The sequence below is a fragment of the Bactrocera oleae genome, chromosome 6 (genome assembly GCF_042242935.1).
Source record: "Bactrocera oleae isolate idBacOlea1 chromosome 6, idBacOlea1, whole genome shotgun sequence".
Classification (NCBI taxonomy): Eukaryota; Metazoa; Arthropoda; class Insecta; order Diptera; family Tephritidae; genus Bactrocera; species Bactrocera oleae.
Genome location: NC_091540.1, coordinates 52,376,850 through 52,397,785, shown reverse-complemented (window position 1 = coordinate 52,397,785; position 20,936 = coordinate 52,376,850). Strand labels below are relative to the sequence as shown.

The 20,936-nt window shown below is 33.2% G+C and overlaps 2 protein-coding genes across 3 annotated transcripts in view; both read left to right on the top strand.

Annotated features, from left to right (window-relative positions):
• LOC106621714 (uncharacterized) overlaps window positions 1-3,884 on the top strand; it is a 71,883-nt gene extending 67,999 nt beyond the window's left edge. For both annotated transcript variants that reach the window (XM_036359108.2, XM_036359109.2), the window contains 5 exons: window positions 3-121; window positions 185-322; window positions 856-1,423; window positions 1,492-2,390; window positions 2,461-3,884. In XM_036359108.2, the coding sequence (XP_036215001.2) occupies window positions 3-121; window positions 185-322; window positions 856-1,423; window positions 1,492-2,390; window positions 2,461-2,823 (2,087 nt within the window). In that variant the 3' untranslated portion in view covers window positions 2,824-3,884. The remainder of the gene's footprint in view (window positions 1-2; window positions 122-184; window positions 323-855; window positions 1,424-1,491; window positions 2,391-2,460) is intronic.
• A 15,856-nt stretch (window positions 3,885-19,740) lies between these two features.
• The window catches only part of Clk (circadian locomoter output cycles kaput protein Clock), a 34,530-nt gene continuing 33,334 nt past the window's right edge, over window positions 19,741-20,936 (top strand). Inside the window, exon 1 of the mRNA XM_014240669.3 lies at window positions 19,741-20,482. The gene's annotated coding sequence lies outside the window, so the exon portion shown is untranslated. The remainder of the gene's footprint in view (window positions 20,483-20,936) is intronic.

The window sequence follows — 20,936 nt, the reverse complement described above, 5'->3', positions numbered from 1 at the left end:
AGCTCCATCCAATTTCAAAAGCTTATTATTACGCGCCGAAGTCCTGCGTAAGCTCAATCATTTCCAAAGCTCTTTGGCCGATGTTGAGAACGCATTGAAGATACGCCATACATCAGCGAAGGTAAAACCGATAATAAATTCAGATAAACTTTAAATATAAAACTAAAAATTTTATTTATTTTAGGCTCATTATCTACGCTCTCTGGCTTTATGTGATTTAGGCCGCTGTGATGAGGCACTCTACGACAATTGTCTGGCCATTAGTCTCGACAGGGACACTTTACTCACTAGTTCGGAACTATTTCAACATGATCTCGCAAAGGTAAGACGGAAAGTTTGCTCCAATTTAAGAAGTTAAAATAATTGTGAGGTTAGGAGAGGAATTAAAAAAAAAGGCATTGTCGAGAGAAAAACAGACAGTTGAAGAATTTAAAACGCTTTTTTAACACTTCAAAATTCGAGAATCTAATGTTTTGAGTATGTAAATTTGTAAGGCCAAGAGATTCATTTGAACTCCGGTAAGGTTCGGATGGAGCTGGAGGTTATCGGAATATATACTTGTTGTCGAACTTGCGAATTGAGAAAGAATCCTTTCCACTTAGTATGTTAAGCGCTGGTATAAACTAGTTACTAGGAATAAGTTCTAACATCTGGTGTCCTTATATAAAATCTATAAAAAAAGATCTAGGTTATTATGAAATTTAAATCCAACCTGCATTCAGCCCATAGCCTTCCTAAAAATTCCAAAGTACAGAATGTTAAATCGCAGAGACTTTTAATATTATATACTAAATTCCCCTAGAGACTATCAATTTTCTAAAGACAACTCAATAAAATACCACTTTTTTCTTACAGAATTTGCAGAAACTTCTCGCCCAAACCCCGAAAAGCAAATCGCTGCTACAGCGTACCTTCAGCTCGGCCGCTGCTGTGGCCGCAGTTCCTTACAAATTACTCTCGGTGGAGCAACAATTGCGCCGGCGCAAACAAATCGCTTTGCTGAGCAATGCCAATGGCGATCATCTGAGCTCATACGATGACGAGTTCATACCGTATGACAGTAATAAATGTGATATTGTCGCAGATAGCGACTATCTAACACCAATGGATGGCGCCATCGGCGACCTTGGTGGTGTCGGTGTGGGTGATGGTGTGGGCGGCGGTAACGCCAATATTTCCGGCTATATCTCAGGTATCGGCGACACACTCATGGATAAGCGTTTCTCCATCTATGCCGGCATGGAGAAACACTTCGATATTGAGCTGCGACGACAAGCATCGCGTAAACATTTTCGTCGGAAATGGACGCCCAAGGAGACGGAGCTGGTGCCCACATTGAGTTCGTCGTTGGAAGAGGTGCACTACAGTGCGCTGTTTCGCAGCACTTTGGAGCGGGCGAAACTAGAGCTGCAGCGATTGAAAAGTGAGTATTTGAACATTTAAAAGAGTACAGTATATTTTGTAATGGAAAAAATTTGTTAACCCGTGCAGAGCTCGATTTGGCTAACGGTGCGCCACAGAAGCAAATGTTGCAAGCGCCAGCCGGTCTTGTGGATGCCAGTGATTTCGATTGTGTGCTGTGTTGCCGCACCTTCTGGAAGCCGGTGGTGACACCATGCGGTCACACCTACTGCCGGGTATGCTTGGATCGTTGCATGGATTACACCTCCTCGTGTCCATTGTGCATGTCGCCACTTGTGGAACCAAATGTCAATACCATGTATCAGGGCTCATCCTCGCCCGTTCCCTTCATTGTGGCCAAGCGGCCTGTGACCAAATTTCTTGAAGCCGCAATGAAACGATTCATTCCAGACAACTACGAGAAACGTTTTCAGCAAGAGATCGATTTGGAGCCATCGGTGCCGGTCTTCATTTGTACAACCGCCTTCCCCTACGTACCATGTCCGCTATTCGTGTATGAGCCACGCTATCGATTAATGGTGCGTCGCGCTGTCGAATCGGGTGAGAAGCAATTCGGCATTGTACAGCCGAATAGCGGTAAATCACGTTACTTCGATGTAGGCACTATGCTGGACATACGTGACTGTGTGTTGCTCGGTGATGGCTGCTCCATACTCAGCACGGTGGGTTGCAAGCGCTTCAAAATTTTAGCACGAAACGAGAAGGATGGCTACGAGACGGCCAAAGTGGAATATATCTACGATGAAACCATACCCGATGAGATGGTGAAGACGGTGAACAATATGCATGCGATCGTTTTGGCAAAAGCCATTGACTGGTTCGAAAGCCTCAGCACCGACCTCAAGCAAGAGATATTGCAAAGCCTCGGCCAGATGCCAGCGGTGGAGGAGAACTGGGAGACCATTGCTGATGGTCCGGCGTGGGCATGGTGGATCATTGCATTGCTGCCGCTCAATCAGCAATTGAAGGTAAATTATAAACACAAACGCATTTAATCTGTGCAAGTTTTGACCGCCTTTTTCTCCCCTTGTTTTACAGGTTGATATACTGGCTACAACATCGCTAGAGAAGCGGCTGCGCGCCATCGAAAAGACCTTGGACTACATGTCCGGCACTTTGCGACGCACGCAACAAAATGACTGCAGCGTTGTGGTGCCGCAGCAGCAGCAGCAACAGCAACAACAACAGCAGCAGCAATTACAACAAGAGCAACAAGAAGATTGCGAGCTTGAGCTGCCGCAAAGTGATGAATGCTGCCAGCGCACAACCACCAATGCGCTGCGTAGCGTCAATGGTGAGCCGCATCATCACCACCATCACCATCATCATCATCACCATCATCACCACCACCATCATCATCATCACGCGAGCAGCAGTGAGCAACAACAATTATTACTGTAGTGTTACTCAGGCTGTGAGGCGCTGTCGTCGCGAGAGAGATACGCAGGGAATGTAATTTGTGAGAGGAGAAAATGTTTGCGTGCAACGGGAAATGCATCAATAAATACTAAAAGCTTTAAACAAATCTGAAAATTAATTAACACACACACACTTGAAAATCACAAAAATATAAGTTGCGCTCTGCGCATGTGCAACCTCTGCACATTAAGAAAACCCATATTAAACACACATACACACAAACTGCAATTGTGCGGTCTTCTATGTAAAGTGGCAACAGCCAAGGCTTATGCCGCAATTAGTTTAAGTTTTCCTAATATTTTTTCTAAAAATACCATGTATGTAGATATATAAGTAATGTAGTTACCAGAAATTAATCTGATATATGTAAGTGTATGTGTAATATGAGTTAGATGTCGTTTAAGCAGTTTTAGCATTGTAATCTAATTACTCGTCTTATACCATTTCAAATGAGGGAATTTATAAAAAAATCTTAAAATATAAACAAAAGTGTAGACAATTAATCGAATTAACAGTTGAGCGTGAAAAAATAATATTGCAAATAATTTTTAGTAATTTTTAATTTTAATATGCAAAAAATCCATAAAAAAAAATCTAAATGTTTAGTGGCCAAACACAGCAAAGATGAGTAAATTAAAAAATTAAATATATATATGATGTGCAAGTAGTGACTTGATGTGTGATTGTATTGTATACAGTAGCGATTCTATATCGAAAATTTCAAATTACAAACCTATAACAAATATATACAGATGTGTGTGTATAGAGTAAACTATGTATGTAGTTACATTATAAGGCAACAAAATTATTTGAATTATTATGAAAATAATATGACGAAACACGCAAAATGTTGACAAACAGTGCGTTTGAAAAGTATAAATATAAAAATTGTGCGCTGGATGCAAATATTTTATTTTCCCTAAAGAGAGTACAAATCATTTTTGTGTGTTAAGAATGTTTATGCATAAGTTAGTTGCTACTTTTTTATTTGTATAAACTTTATTTTTCACTTTTATATGCAAATATATGAAATTTATAATTAATTTGACACGCTTGTTATTATTTTTTGGAAGAAAATAATTCGCCTTTCTAGCATAACAAATTCAACTTATTTTTTATTAAAAAATCTTTAAGTAGAAACTTAAAATATTGCAAAATTATTTGAATTGTTTTGACTTTAGATTTACAGTGCCACAATTTACTGCTGAAAGTCGACAATTTTCTAGTTAAATTTTTTTTTTGCCAAAAAGAGACGTTTCTATGGTCAGAAATGTAGTAAACTCTTAAATTTTTGTTTAGCAATTCAAGGCAGAAAATTTAAAATAATATTTTTAATAGCTAAAGATTTATTTCGCAATTTTTTTTTATTCAAAAAAATGTTTATATGGAAAAATTCTGAAAACATCATTAATGTATAAAAAATGTTCTAACACTTTTTACCCTAAAACTTGAATTGTAATGGAAGCTCTTAGTTTACAATAACTATTAACTATTTTTAAAATAATTCAAACTAAAATATTTAAATGTTTTAAATAAATGATTATTTTTTTAAAATTTTTTTAAACAAAAAACGTCATGAAAACATTTCTAATGTACAAAAATTTCTACTTACAAAGTTTTTTAAGCAAAAATAAAATGGGAATTGGATAAATAATTACTCTTTAAAAATACGTAGAAGCAAACAATTTTTTAAAGTAATTTTAATGCTAAAATAATTTTTTTTTTCAAATTCTTTTACAGCAAGTTTATGAATATATATTTTATCTAAAAAAAGCATGTTTTCAGGTGCAATACAAATACTTATGCATTTTTTATTCTTGAAAATAAGTCACAAAATTTTATTGCAATTTTCTTACAACTCTCAATATTATTAAATATTCTAAAACTTTAAGAGGATGCGAGTAAGACTTAAAAAAAACTAGTTCAATATTAAAATTTTCCACATTTAAATTTTTTTAACTATATCTTACGCTTAAGAATCAAGTTCTTTAAATGTTCATTTCGTTCCGAAACAATCGTGTTTTATATTTTTTAACTCTGCCTTTTTGTTCAATATTTTATATTTTGCCTCTCCGGCCATTTATTTATTTGCATTCAGTGAAATATTTAATTGTACAATAAGTTTTTCTACAGGCCGTTACACAAATCTAAGGTGTAACCTTGTAACTACCAAATCACAAATTAAATGGTATAACAAAATCAATAAATACAATACAACTACTACTGATTTAGTAAATCTGTAACCACTATTTGAAGAAACACTATTTTCTATACCTACTCAAAATAAAAAAAACTATAGACAGCTGAATTAATTTAGATAGTATTTTTGAATGAATATAACAAATGGTGATTCAGACAGCTCTTTAATTGAGTCGATTAGCACTATTTAGTCGATATGCATAATTATAATGAATTCGCTAATTGTATCAATTACCAAATTTTTGCTAAACTGTTAGATATAGGCAAATTGACGACTGATTCAATTAAACGTTTTCATCTAATTTAGGTAATTTGTTAATTGAGACAACAAAATTTTTCCAAATACTTAAGTATAAAAAGTACACAATTAACAATTTTTTTCTAAATGCTTAAGTGTGGAAAATTTACTTATTGACTCAATTAAGTCGCTGCCTGAAAAACCTATTAGCTATGTATAACCAAATTAGCTGTGTATATATGTGGCAGTGATGTGGTGTTTTTATCGTCATGTTGCAAAGAGTATATTTACAACAAATATAAATTGTCAAATGCTGCACTCGAAAGGAAATCTATAAAATCATACTTCAAATAAAAAACGCAGTCAACAAAACAACAAAAATAATTCCAATAATTTTCAAAAACATTCCGTACTCTAAAATAATAGAATATTTTTTCATATACTGAAGAAAGTACTGGAAGTGGAAATAAATTTTATAACAAAAAATTTCAAAATTTATTAAATTTTGTATTGAAGCCAAATAGAAAATTTGTCATCAAAATTTTTCTTAATTCATATTTTTAATTAATACAAAATTTGAATAAAGAAAAAAATTGAAAATAATAAGCAAAAAAGTTTCAATATTTACAATTAAATTAAATATCTAATATCAAGTAGTTTTTTTCAGTTCAAAATCAGTTTTTAAGGCATAATACAGAATTTATCAAATTTTGCCACACAACAAACTTTCATTTCTTCCTTAAATACACAAAATATGTACATACAAAAATTTGAATAATAAATTAACAAAAAAAAAATATATAAATTTCTTTACAACTAGTACACAGCAAATAAAAGAGAAAAAATGGTTTCGAACAATAGTAAAACTCAACACCGATTTTGTTTTTAGGCAATTTCGATTTACACAAATAACCGAAAACAAATTTCGAAAATTCATATCGGATATTAAAAGCCGAAGGGCAATAGCAATAGCTTTAAAACGAATAAACGAGTATTATATAAATGTTTAGAATTGAGAATTACAACAAAAAAATAATAATAATAAATTTAAAAGCATACATATGTAACAAAAACAACAATAAAATGTGCGACTAAATTTTAATGTAAAAAAATTAACTTAAAAAATAACATAAAAATTAAAAAATTGTGTATAAAACAAAAATTTACAAATTAAAATTGCTAAACTTAAAATTGTATGTTTAAAGCAGCAAATTCAAAGAAATTTTTAAGAAAAGCATATAATAGAAAAAAGTAAACTTTATCGTTAAAAAAAAATCATCTAATGCTGGAAATGTATGACAATCTCCAACTGATAACAAAATGTAATGAAAGTAAAACACGTGCAACTCACAACAAATAGTTGCACAGATACCAAAAAAATGTGAGAACAAAAAAAAAACAGGAAATAAACAAAAACTATTTGAAAAATATATACACATAAAACTAGTTATTTTTTACTATTAAAAAATTTATGAAAACATGAAAACACTTCATACGTGCATAACTAATTAGATATTTTACATATTTGACACATACTTGTATTGTATATAGTTGATAATTTTTCTCCACTAGTAACAAATTTCATATAATAACTAACTTTAAGCTTACTTTAAATAAAATTTCAAAAAATTTTTTACGACAAATAAATTTGAATTTTTCATACTGCACTCATTTTTTATAAATTATAATACTAAAAAGTTATAGAAAATATAAAAAGTATTTTTGTAGACAGCAATTAATTTCGAAATTTTTATAAAATTTATTAATCATCATAATATTTACAAGTAATAAATGTAAAAAAATAAAATCTTCAATGTTTTTTAATAAAAATTATTGAGAACTAATTTTTGATGACAAAACATTTATAAAAAGCTATAATTTTAAAATTTCCAATTATTATTATATTTGCAAGTCGTTAAATGAAATTTATGAAAAATATTTCAATTTCAATTTAAGCAAAAGCAAAAAAATATTACCAAACATTTTTTATGACAAAATTTAAAAATAACATTTTTTATTAAAAATTTTAAATATAAGTAGGTTTTCTAATTAAATTTTCTTAATATTTTTTTGCTATATATAGTTTTCTAAATAGAAGTATTTGAGTACACAATTTTGGTAAAAAATTTAAAGAAAAGATATTTGTTAACATAAGAAATTTATAATTTTTTTTATAACATTTTTATGTATTATGCTTTTGCAAATCAAACAACCAGGAAAAATTTTCGTGCGAAAAAAAATATAATTCTGTTTAATTAAATTTTTTTGTTAACAGAAGACTTTAAATTAACGCTTTTTTTCTGTAAATATTCCGTATATAAAAGTTGTTTATAAATTTTCAAAATATATGTATTTGAGTACTTAGATGTTAATTTCAACAAAAAAATTTTTAACATATTATTCTTATTTTATGATTTTATAAACCTTTTTTTCAAAAACTAAAAACCAGGAAATTTTAAGTAAATTATAACAAAACTTTATGAATGAAAGATAGCAAAAAATAAAAATTTATAAAAATATAATTCAAAATATATATTCAGCTAATATTTTTTATAATTAAACTTTTTTTTTAGTTTTTCCATAAATTTTGTAAAAAGTTTTTTAATTTATGAATTTATAAAAAAATTTTTAATTTTTTTGAAAATTCTACAAAGATTTTTTTTTAATTTTAAATGAAAATATAAAAATATTAAATGGAAATAATAATTTATGTTTTAATGAATTTTTTATTATAAATAATTTTTCTGAAACATTTGATATAAGATTTACCAAAAATGAATAAATTATAAAAAGTAATATTATTATATAAAAAAGAGAATTTGTAATTGTTTCTGTAATTATAAATTTTTTTTAAAATTTTTCAAATAAATTTTATAAAAATTTGTTTAATTAAAAATTTTAAAAACAATTTTAATTTTGAATACAATTTTTTCTATTTATTTATTTTAATTAATTTTTGTTTTTAGTTTTATAAAAGTTTTTAATTTTTTGTTTGTTTTAGTTGTATAAATATTTTTGTTTGTACTAAAATTTTTCTGGTTGCTGCTAATGCATATTTACCGTTTTCCACTTGACACACCTTTCCGTAAAAACCAACTGGCTTTTTTGTATATATTTACTTTAAGTTTAATTCTTCTAAGTCAGCACGTAAGCTTAAACTCCCCCTGCTATATAACCGGAACTTTATCACCGTCATTTGAACGACTATTATACACAATTTAAGCTTAGTGGTTGTTAATTACAAAAGCAATTACTCTTAGATATATACACACACACACACACACTCACGTGCGCGCTCACACTCGCCCACTCATACATACACACACACGTTAATTACTTAGTTGCTGTTACCAAGAAGTGAAAATTACAAGTAACTACAAAAACAATAACCAGTGAAGCTGTGAATAATTTAAGTTTAGTTATGCATATCTTAAGTTTGCCGTTAAGCTCCGAAGCATAATGCATCGCACTGTATTTAAGCTAAATCTAATGATTTGCAGAGAAACAAAGCTTTGTTATATGCAACGTATGTTTATGTGTGTGCGCTCATTTTTGCAAATTCGCTTTAATTTTCTACTTTAATTCAAAGAGCACATTGTATTATGCTTAGAAATATGCACACACATACATACATATATGACATATAATTTATACTTTCGAAGCGTGCATTAATTTCTATGTTAATGATTACATAATAATCAAAATAAATAAAATGTAATTTTGTATTTGTAATTTATAATTTTATTATATTCCTAATTGTAATCGTATTTGTATTTTTCTATAACATTAACGCTTATATTTCTGTACGATTTCTTTAAGTAAAGTTTAAAAATAAATTTATACATTTATAATTGTAATCATTACACACATACGGACAGACACGCCCCTATGGAGTGCAAAACAATTTCATCCATAAATACATACATATAGACATATATGTTAACTGTAAATGTTTCCTACACACTTTTTTACTTCATAATAATTTTATTTAATGATAAATAAACAAATAATTATTCTCTATAAAAAATGTAAAACTTTGTTTTATTTGATTTTGTTGGATTTTTTGTTAAAGGGTATCTATCGGCGATGTTACGCAGATATTATAAATATAATCGTATATAAGCACATTAGAGTGAGGCAGGCAGATACCTCTTTCTATAGCTTGAGAACGACATTTTAATAGTTTTTTTTTTTAAAGCTGACTCAACGTTTTCGGTTGTTTGTTTTGTTGTAAGACAAATCTTATAATACGTATAAAAGCAATTACAGGTTTGTCTAGCCATTTTAGTAAAGTTCACTCCACCCTAATGAAAACTCATATATAACAAGGGTGTAAACGAATATTTTATAAACATGCAACTTGCATGAGTCAAAGGCGGGAAAATACCTTAATCAATTTTAAGAAAGCGTGTTAACCTAATTTTAATAAAATATTACACATTGTGACCAACCTAAACGGCTTAAAGACAGGTGGGAAGTCGGAAATATTTTTGTAAAGTATATTGGGGTTAGTAAGGATCCGGGCTTATTGCACAAACTTTTGACATCACTCAGGTATATTCAAGAACAAATTTGAAGCAATTTTATAAATATATAACTTACACACTGACCGACATTTTCGGCATAAGGTTTGTTATAATATAAAAATCGTTAAATGTAGTATATAGGAGTTTTGGTAATTCGTGGATTAATTTCACATATTTTCGACATTACGCTATAGTATGTCCAGAATTATACGCTCTATTAATTTTGCTAAATATCTAACATATTGATCGCCATATACGGTATAAGGCCAACCGGAAGTTTGAAAATATTGTATTAGGTATATCGAACATTGACACGATTTTATCTATTTTTTGGCATTACTACATATTATTAACAGAAAAAAATGCTCTCTGAGTTTCATTAAGGTACCTCACATACCATCACCAAGATATGCTGGGTAAAGTCAACCGTATGTTTGAAACTCCTGATATTAATTTAAGTTGATCAATATATGCGGTATAAAGTCAGCCGGAAGTTCGAAAATCTGTACATTAGATATATGATGGATAAGAAAAATATTGACTCGAGTCAACCCATTTTTGACATATAGATATACTATTATGATTAAAGGATTTTCGGTAAAAATTTCGCCCATTTTGACACTGTAAAATGAGAATGACACAATAATACAAGTCACCAAATTTGGTTGAAATGGTGAATTAGATTCAAAATTATGCGATTTCATTAAAACATGGGCGTGGTCGTTGTCATCCAATTTGACACCTGCTACTATAAAGCCTTCTTGTTATATGTATATTTTTTTTTGTCTTTAATAGCCTTTTCAAGATGTCTCAGTACTGTATAAACTAAATTTTAAAGAGTCTCTGAAGATATCTCTTCCTAAAAGAAAGTGATCTCAAAAATTGCTTCTCCTCTCTTTTTATCTCGCAAAGTTGTTCCTTTGCAGTTCAAAAGACACCAGACGCTTTCTATATTAATTAAATCTGGACTCTCTGAAATCTGAAATGACCAGTCAAAAGTGGTAAGACCAACAGCTTTCAAATAGTTCTTCGGTCCTTATGGCATAGGACATTATTCTCTGACAGGGTAAATTATTCGTTGATAAACCTATACAGAAGGCATTTCCATCCACTATTCAACGAGCTGGTGATATGTACCAAGGCACCCAGCCCACTACATGCAAAACATTCTCAAACCTTGGCAATGTACCGGCCATGTCTCAGTTTTTTCCCTGCTTAGACTTCTTTTTACTGAGCTCTCAAGAGCTTCTTTACTTTACGATGAAATTGTGTTAATTTTAATTTTCAATTAATTTAATTAATTATTAATTTTAATTTTAACCATTAAAGCACGCCAGAGGCGCGTCACTTATACGACATGGATTGCTGCAGACTATTTTAATAAGCACATAAAACCCTTTCGGATTACCAAGTTAAGCGGCATGCATAATTAATGGCATGACGTTATTACAGCACAATTTTAAAAGAAACGAGTCGATTAATAAATATTAATTGTCAGGCAGTCTGTCATTTACAATGTACTTTTACGGCGGCAATCGAAGCAGCCAACTGAGCAAGACGGTAATTACTGAGACCCGCAATAGTGGTGTGCGACAACGTAAATTTACATATGTATGTACATTTCAGCATGAAGATGCGGTGGTCGCGTTTTGCTAATGATCATTAAACTGAAGTGATCGCGCACTTGAGGGTTTCTTCTAATTCGACGAGTTACACGATAATAAATCTATTGACTATTGATGACTTTTGATTTTTATTTCGATTTTTTTTCAGTTTTTTATATAAGTGAATTATTAATTACTCGCTTTTTCCATTTAAGTGCAACAACTGTTGTTGTTGTATAGAAGTGGTTACTTCAATCTATGGATATATGCACATTAATAGGTATATACATATATGCTATTTAATTTATAGTAACATATTTTTGTATTTATATGTCTGTCTATATGAGTGCTTGAAAAACTTTGTGTTAGTATTCTCATTGCTTATGTACGTCATATGTCACACAGAGCAAGTGTTTAACAGTAAAAGTAGACTCAGAAGTAACAAAAACCTAACGTTTTCCTTTTAATATATTAGAATCGGTATTGAATTGAATTTTTGCCATTTATTTAATAACCCCTAATAATTAAAGACTTCGATATTCCTTTATAACCCATGACGCCCTCTAGTTGCATTTTAAATCCGAAATTTATTATTGTTTTTAGATGGGAAATCGCACAGTGAATTGCAAGAGCGCAGTACACGGTGACTCTTCTCTTTTGCTGGCGGTTCGCTTAACAAGTTTCATCGTGATCGGTATGTTTTTGATGATCCACGTCCAGTTGAACCGAAAACGATGGCCACGGAAAATAATTTAATATAAGTTCATTATCTCTTGCTGGCAGATTGTGGAATGAAGGTGCGCGAGATAGCTTAGATGCAGCTGTAAAGATCGGGTGAGCCTTATATTGAACATGAAAAACCGATCGCCGCGATATTCGCCACCTGCTCCTAATCCGGACAACAAGCACAACTTATAAGACCACTTCTCAACAGTAGGTGCCGATGTTTAACGTCATCCGAAGAGTTTTTTGCGTCGTTTTGGGATCGCCGCTGAAATATGGATTTACTGATATACACCAGAGACCAAAGAACCATTGAGGCAGTAGATTTCAGCGGCGAAATTGTTTCTGAACTGAAAGAAGACGAACACTGTCCTATCGGCCGAAAAGGTGATGGTGACCGTTTTCTATGATTCAAAAGTTGTGATCTACATCGTCTACTTGAATAAGTTAGAAACTATCACAGCTCAATACTGTAGCGAGTAATTCGGCTACGATTTGCTACTTCTTCTTTTGTTTTCAAGCAAGAAAAAGTCGCTAGCCAGTCAGAAATTTTAGTCGATTGAAGACCTTTTGGTTCTTTGAAGAATGTCAGAAAACATTAGACAGGCTAAAGAAATTAGACGCTGGGTCGAAAGTATTAAGCTAAAAAAAGACTATGTGGAGAATAGACTGACTACTTATCAGACCGCACTCGTATTTAACTTTCTCCATAATTTTTTTTTACTTGACTCCGTTAGAGTACTTTCAATTGGAATCTGAAAAATTTTCTTTATTTTGGCTTTTATTCTTGAATACGAACTAAATTATTCAGAATTATCCGACATTTGTGTTACTACATTACGATCTACGTAGGGCTTCCTGTTGGTCACATTTTTTAACTGACTACAGCTTTGTCACTAGCTCAATATGTTACATATTACAATCACACATTCTCTTGCTGCTACAGATTTTTATGCATGCATGGTACTATTTAGTAAATATACTTATTAGGCCCTGAATAGTCTATATTAAGTGTGCAACGAAGTCTGTAACACCCAGAAGAAAGCGCCGAAGACCCTATAAAATATAAATATGAATGATGATTTGATAAATCAATTTGACCATGTCCGTCAGTATGTATATATGATCCGAAATTTTGTGATTTTTGCTCCAAGGAGCTGTTCATTTGTTGATATCGATAGCGGACTACTATAGTAGTATATAGTTGCCATACAAATTGACCGATTTAAATCAATTTCATGTACGCAAACTTTTGTATGTGTTGTGGGTATTATAGCTTCGGTGCAACCAAAGTTAACGTTTTGTCTTATTTTAACTTTGTGTATGCTTTTGCGCAGCTAAATCGGTTTCAAAGCCAAACCTAATAAAACATTTTTTGCATCCACATATAGTTTAACTTCTTTTGAATTTGTAGAAATATTTCGCAATTTATTTACTCGCTAAATTCAATTGTTTTGTAATTTCTTCGCCTATGCTTACCAGCATTGCTGTTGTTGTTATTCGATTGGATTTCAACATTGTACATAAATTTGAAAAAATTTTCTTGACGGTCGGTCAGCGATCTCGGCGTGTTTACGCATACCGTAGCACACCTCCTTCCCAGTTACTTGGTTTATTTATATGCTCCGATACAATTCGCACTGCAATGAATATGCGCATAGCCCGGAGTGCATTGGAGTTGGTGGTGGTTAGCTACTGAAATATTAATAGCGGAAATTTCTTGATTTTCATAATATATAGTATTTACGGGTATAGTTTACTCCAGCACGCAAGTATGTATATGTATATATACATATGTATATAAACATATTCTAATGCGACTATGAAGGCTTTTTAGGATGACGGTCATACAACGGTTACTGCCCCGCAATCCTAATAGGTCAACATATTTGTGGGTATTAGTATTATTATTGATAGAATTAAAAATTTAAAGTGTTCATGTATAAAATATTAGTTGAATATATTTTGAGCAGCTTTTAGTATGTTTTATTTGAAAAATTAGTTGAAAGAACTGCCAACGCATCTTAAAAACTGCACCAGACCTTCTACTTCAGTAGTATGTAAGTAGACTTTTGGATCATTGACATATCACATATATCATCTGTTCAAATTTGACTGGGACTGGGCAAACCGAATCGATAAAATTTTTTCATGGATTATTACAACCTTTTTTATCTTCGTGTGCTGTTTGATCTTGATATGGCAATTAGTAAGTGTTTGGCGGCTGTTTTTACGCCTTGAAAAGTTTGTCTTCCGGTTTTTATCATGAGAAAAAAATTTAGCAACGATTTTGCTTGAAGTTTTGTGCTTTTGTTTTAGGGAGTCTACTTTACCACGAACACAAAAATTTGCGTGGTACAAAGCATTCGGTAAAGGTCGTGAAACCATCAAAAGCTTGCCTCATGCGACTCGTCCATCCTTCTCTGTTAACGACGGTAATATCGAAAAAATTAAAGAAACTGTGCTTGAAAATTGTCATATTCGCATCAGTGTGGCAGTAGATAATATAATAATAATCTCTTAGGGATCAACTCAACACATTTCGTTTAATGTTTTGAATATGAACTGGATCAATGCTAGCTACGTACCAAAAGAATAATATGCAACGAGTCGACATCGAGTAGAGGTCGCTAAATAGATGTAGCTGAGAATCCTACAAGTATGTTCATCAAACGCTTTATTACTGGTGACAAGGCATGGATTTATGAATATGACATCGAAACTGTCCAACAACTAAATGATTAGCGTTGCAAAAATGAGCTGAAACCGAAAAATCAAAATTCCTGAAGGCACTGAAGGCCATCCCAACCAAAGCTTATAACAAGTGTATGGACTATTGGATTACAATATTGGAAAATGCGGTTGTCCAACCCGAGTTTTATCAATTCGTCTATAAATTTTAGTAAGCTAAACGAAATCTTCTTTTGTAATTTAACACCGCAATATCGTACAATTGACTGGACTTATATCTTGAAAGCTTATCGGCCGGAGCCTCAATGCATTAAGTAATCTAGCAATACCAAGCACCGATTCTTTACTCCATGGTAGATCCATTGTGTTCCTAATTTGCAATTTTTACATTTTAATGTTGACAAAGGATTGTTTAAATAACGCTAAAAAAAATTAAAATATCGACCTTTGGATATTGATTAGCAAACCGGTTTAAAGTTGCTTTTCGGGTGTATTCCATATAGCATAAAAGGATACAAAGTTCTTGTCTCGATTTTGTTCAGTCAGTTGGAAAGCTTTATGCTATATGGTTTAGTTTTTAGTGGTCTGATTTCAGCGATTCCGACGCACCTGTCTTTATCCAATAAAATGCCTCTCTTGGTGATCAGACATAGAACTTAACCTAACATAACATGTTCGATTCGAAACTTGCTAAGTTCTGGCGTATAAAAGCCAACTGTTTTTGAAAGAAAAAAGTCTTAAGTTGAGTATTGTTGGGTTTGCACTTATGCTATACACCTACCACAGAACAGCAAATTATAGAACGTTGGCGACAAAAAAAGTAAAAGTTCGTAATGAGGTACCAAAGAGATTCGAGCTTTATGACATTAACTTTTCGTATTTTGGCGCATAAATTCGTCGAGAACTAATAATTTCTCTGTGAAAAAAAAAAGATATTGATTGTATCAATCAGAATTTTAAGTTAGAATTGGTTGAATAATAATTAAAAACATATAAAGTCTAACCTTAGTATTAAATTATGGAAGTTGTCTGTTTTTATAGTAAAATAAAAGCAGAAAGGGTATAAATAAGCTATCGTTTAATAACTTTTCTATAAATGACTTCCAGATACCAATACATTTCTATATATAAATATAAATATAATACTACTAACTCCATAAAAATTTACTATACTTATTTTCGATTTAGTAAATATTTACTGATCTAACATAAGCAAAATTTCTACTTAAATAGTAACCGATCAATCTTATAAACCTTTTTAAAGAGTGATAAAATAGGAAAATGCATCAGTTTAAGATATTTAGATATTGTTAGACTACTAGCATTGCTGGGAAAATAAACAACTGACGCCGGGTAAACTCAACAATGTTGTTTAAAATTACAGTAAACTTAATTTACAAATAGACTTTGCTAATAAACAAATATATAGTAAGCATACAAGTTTTTCAAGCGACGGACTCAGACATACGAGTGCGCGCATACCGAAACCCATTTAACCAAACTGAACTTAACACCCTCAGTGCAACAGCGAACGTCCGGCGGCGACCAGAGAGCACAATAGTGCCGTCGTGCAAAGTATGGAACCCGCTTTGGAAAACCGGATCGGACGACCGCCAAAAAGCTCTCCAGCATACAATGAACGAGCGCAGTGGCCAAAACTAGCTGAGCGCACACCCGGAACCAGCCACAAGATCACACCAAGGCGCGGCGAATGCAATAAGTACTACTTGAGTGAAATAACTATCGAGTCATTTGCTAGATGACGGAGGTCTCTAGGCGAAGGGTTGCGCATTCTCTAATGCTATAGTGCAACGACTCAGATAACGAACTAGCAATAGAGGAATGAAGGGATTATTGTATTCTAATAAAAATATTTAATCATTTCACTCTCGCACATGATTGTAGTGGAGCGAAATGCATTACAAGTCTTGAAAGGCAAAAAAGCTCTGACACACACATACACACAACATTTATGACAGTACATATGTGTATGTGCTTACGTGTACGTATACTATTAAGTAATCTACGTAAGTCCGTCATATGTAATATTTATTACATTCACTCGGCTCAATTCACAACTGAGACGAGCACGCGGCGTCGCGGCAGCGCAAATGTTTACCTTGCCCGACACACACACACACAGGTCTGAGCGAATGAGTTGATCGCATGTTCGCTCGCAATCTGTGCGAAAGGGTAGATTGGCCCTCCAACTCGTGTGCCAGCGAATTGGAATCTAGCTGACGCCGCCGATTGCTGGAGGTGAAAATCGAGATGACACCGCTACGAAAGTCGGCGAGCATTTTTTGTTTACTCTGATATTTGCAAGTTTAGTGTTTCGCGAGCGATACGAAAATAATTTATACCTGTAAAAAATGATCGGTGAGTATTTTCAATGAATACAGTAAAAGCGGAATGCTTGAGGCAGATAACTGCAATCAAAGTTATTCTTGACGGGGAGAATTGTATGTATGTATATAAGTTAATTAGCAAAATAAATAAACAAAACTTCTGCAAATTTAATTACACTTTTCTTGGAAACTTCATATACATTATAAATAATATTTATCTTGATCGGTAAATTTGCATGACAGCTATATGCTGTAGTAGTTCACTCCAAACAATATGATCGGAGATTTCAGTGTTGTTTTGAAAATAATCTTTGCTAAATTTCATGAAGATAACTTTTCAAATAAAAAAAGCGTGCCATACAAAGACTTGATTTTATCGTTCAATTTGTTTGGCAGCTATGTATATGCTATAGTAGCTGTTCAGACAAATTAATAGCTTCTTGGGGAGAAAAGATGTGTGCAAAATTCGAGATCTATATCTCAAAAACTGAGGTTCGCGTATATATAGACCGACCCTCTGCGAATGGCAGGCACCTTGCCGTGGTGCAGGGGCTTAGGTCGCAAGGCATTATCGGATCTCCCAACCGGGGTGAGAAGTGTTGTCTAGCACCAGCACCTCTCACACGGGTTGCTAGAAGCCGCATGCGTGCGACAACCAAGAGCTGCCACCTCCTAATCCAGGGTGTCATGCGACTCCCGTGCCCATTGGACCATTTGCAGCCAGGAGGTAAATTCGGCTGTATTTTAACGGAGCCTTCCCAATACTGGGCCGCCTTGGGAAGTAACTGTGGCCTTACCGCGTCAAGTGGCTCTGGCGCGGCGGACATTTCCGTTCCCCCTTTAACAGAATAGGCCCGGATGCTCACCCTGTTGAGCCAAGGGTCGTAAGAACCAGACTGAGCGACAACAACAACAAACCAACACAAAAAACCCAAAACAATGGAGCAACAACGACGACGACACCAGCAACCACCAAATCGACAACGACAACAACATCAAACTGCAAAGCGACCGTTGCAGGTAAGAGTGGTCCAGGAGCTAGGCGCAAGTTCAGCTTCCTGGACGCTCTTTCGCCAGAAGAGCGCGCACTGTTTGAGGAGCGAGTTAAACTTGATTACGCTAGTATATACCATACACAAATGACGTCATTTTAGCTGTGAAAATAATTATATTGGTGTAGGTAGTAGAAAAAAAGAAAGCGAATTCAATTAATGAACTATTTATTATTCCATATGGCGAAATATTATAATTAAAGCATTCTTACTAAAGCCGGATTTGGGTAGCCCTAACTAATTCTTATTTATATCCGATCAATTACTGTCACCTTGCCCGAAAAATACGGTATATTAACTTAAGAAAATTCTAAATAGCTCTAATTATTTTAAGTAAATATAATGGAATACATTTAAGACTACGAAAATTAAAGTCAGTTGTTTGTACGATGTGGATACATCCATAAAGCGCTCATGCTTTTTGCTGATACCATAACTTTCTCATAGGAGTAATTATATTCTGTTAATACTTAAAAATAATGAAGGATTTCTATAAAGGGTTTATAATAAAACAAAGATCTTTTTGGAAAACTTAACTATAAAGGGACTGCGTGCAAATAGGTGGTCCATCAGTACAAAGCGAAGCATGTTTCTTCCTTTGCTGTCATTTAAAAGAAATTTAAAATCTTTTTACAAAGTTCTCGGAAGCTAGAACTCATTAAATTGAACAAACGATCGAAAAAAATTATATTTATAATTACTAAGTGTATAAAGAATGCTATCACTTGTTTCATGATATTTTGATGACGTCAAGAGATTATGCCACGCGCATCTACATCAAAATTAAGCAAATAATATATAAAAAAAATTATCGTTAAACAAATATGCAATATTTAGAAAAACGCGCTCGAAGCAGTTTTTAAATGCACACGTGTAGATAGATCACTTTCGACATTTTTCGCCTGCGCCTTTCAACAAGCGGAGTTAACAACTGTTAAAAGATTGAGGTTTAGATAAGATAGATCAGTGGTAGTGTACAGGGTGTTCATATTATTGATATATAATATTTACTTTTAAATTGTATAAATCTATATAATATATAACACTAGATACGGCAAATTGGCTGTGAGTTGCAAGATTCCAATTTCACTCGATGCTATGCTAAAATATTGAGTAATTTCATTCCGATTTGCGCTCAATTTGAAGTGATCTTTAAAAGATTTTCATAAACGCAACTTTGCATTGAAAGTTTTTTGAATCAGATCGGTATATTGTCTTAAACTATTTGCCAGTTCCTTAGGTTAAGCCGATCTCACGCAGCCGCTTGCTTACGCAGCCAATAGCCCACTCAAAACACTTTCTACATGCATTGAGTTCGCCTGTAAGCGTACGCTGACCCATCTACCCCCAACAAAGCGCATTTAGCTCGAGAATTTTTCGTCTTACTTTTCATTTTGAGTGCATTTGCAATGCCTGAGAATGTGCGAATGTGGAAGTGAGAATATTTTGTTTTTTTCTTTACCAAAACCACGGGCGGCTGGTAAAAAGTGCACAAGCTTAGACATTTTGCGATTTTAGTTTGTTTAGTGAATAGCGCGCGAAGCGGACCATGCGAACGGTGTACGGTGACGGCAGTGACGACTGCAACGGGTCATATTTTCATTGAAACGAATGGCTCAAAACATTTAATAATTACGTCGACGCTAGCGGTACCAATGCAAGGCCATGCCTACGTGTGCACATAAACTTTGAAAAAAAACAAAAAGAAAGGAAAATCAGTGGCGATCATAAAGCAGCTGGAAATGATAGTCATTAGATTACGAGCGTTTTTGAAAGTGATTGATTTTTTTGTTGTAGTGTTAAAAATGTTGTGAGGAAAATGCCAAACTAAAGAAAAATTGATGAGAGTGTGCGGAAAATTTTGTGACCAAGTTTTTATTGAGTTGGCATTTTTGTAACCGGAAAAAAAATTTTTAAGTGAGAAATTGCTAAATATTAAAAGTGAATTGAAAGTGTATTGAGGAAAAGCGTAAAAATAAAAATATTCAAATATATGTATTTAATTAAAGTAATTGAATCGATTTTCCAATTACTGAAACCGAATGCCAAACGCAATTTACAGTTCTACAAGCCGCTAGCGCGCTATGCAAGCTTAAAAGTAAAAGCTGCAAGCCACGAAGCGCCACACAGCCTTCGTCAAGTGCAACAGTTCAAGTGCAACACGACGCGGTTCAGCCGAAGAGGTGTAAATAGTGGAACAAAAGGCACGGCCGAAAGCTATTACATGTGTATGCGGTGCAACGCGGAAAAGAAATATTATGTAATTTGGGTTTTTTTTTTGTTATTTTTGCTAAGTGCAACTGTATGCGTGATCAGCACACACACACAAGCAAGCGAGCGCACAAGTCAAAGTATGAATGTGTGAATGTGGTTATATATGTACAGTTGTGTGTATATATACTAGTAAACATGTATATATAAGTATGTACGTATAATGATATGTATGTGTATTTGTATATATGTATATGCGTATGCATATGTGTCAGTGAGTGTTATTAAGCGCAAATAGGCGCTATTTAAGAAATACCAACACAATTAACAGCCAATGAGCTAATAATCGGTAGCGGTACAGACTGATATGCGGTTGCAGGCAGCGCGGGGGGTGTGGAAAAATCTCAAAATGGCAAAACAGTGCGCAGCGGTAATTCGCTGATTGCAATGAGCGCAATTGCCAATTCAGCATTTAGGCCGGCAGGTGGTGAAGGGTGCGCCGC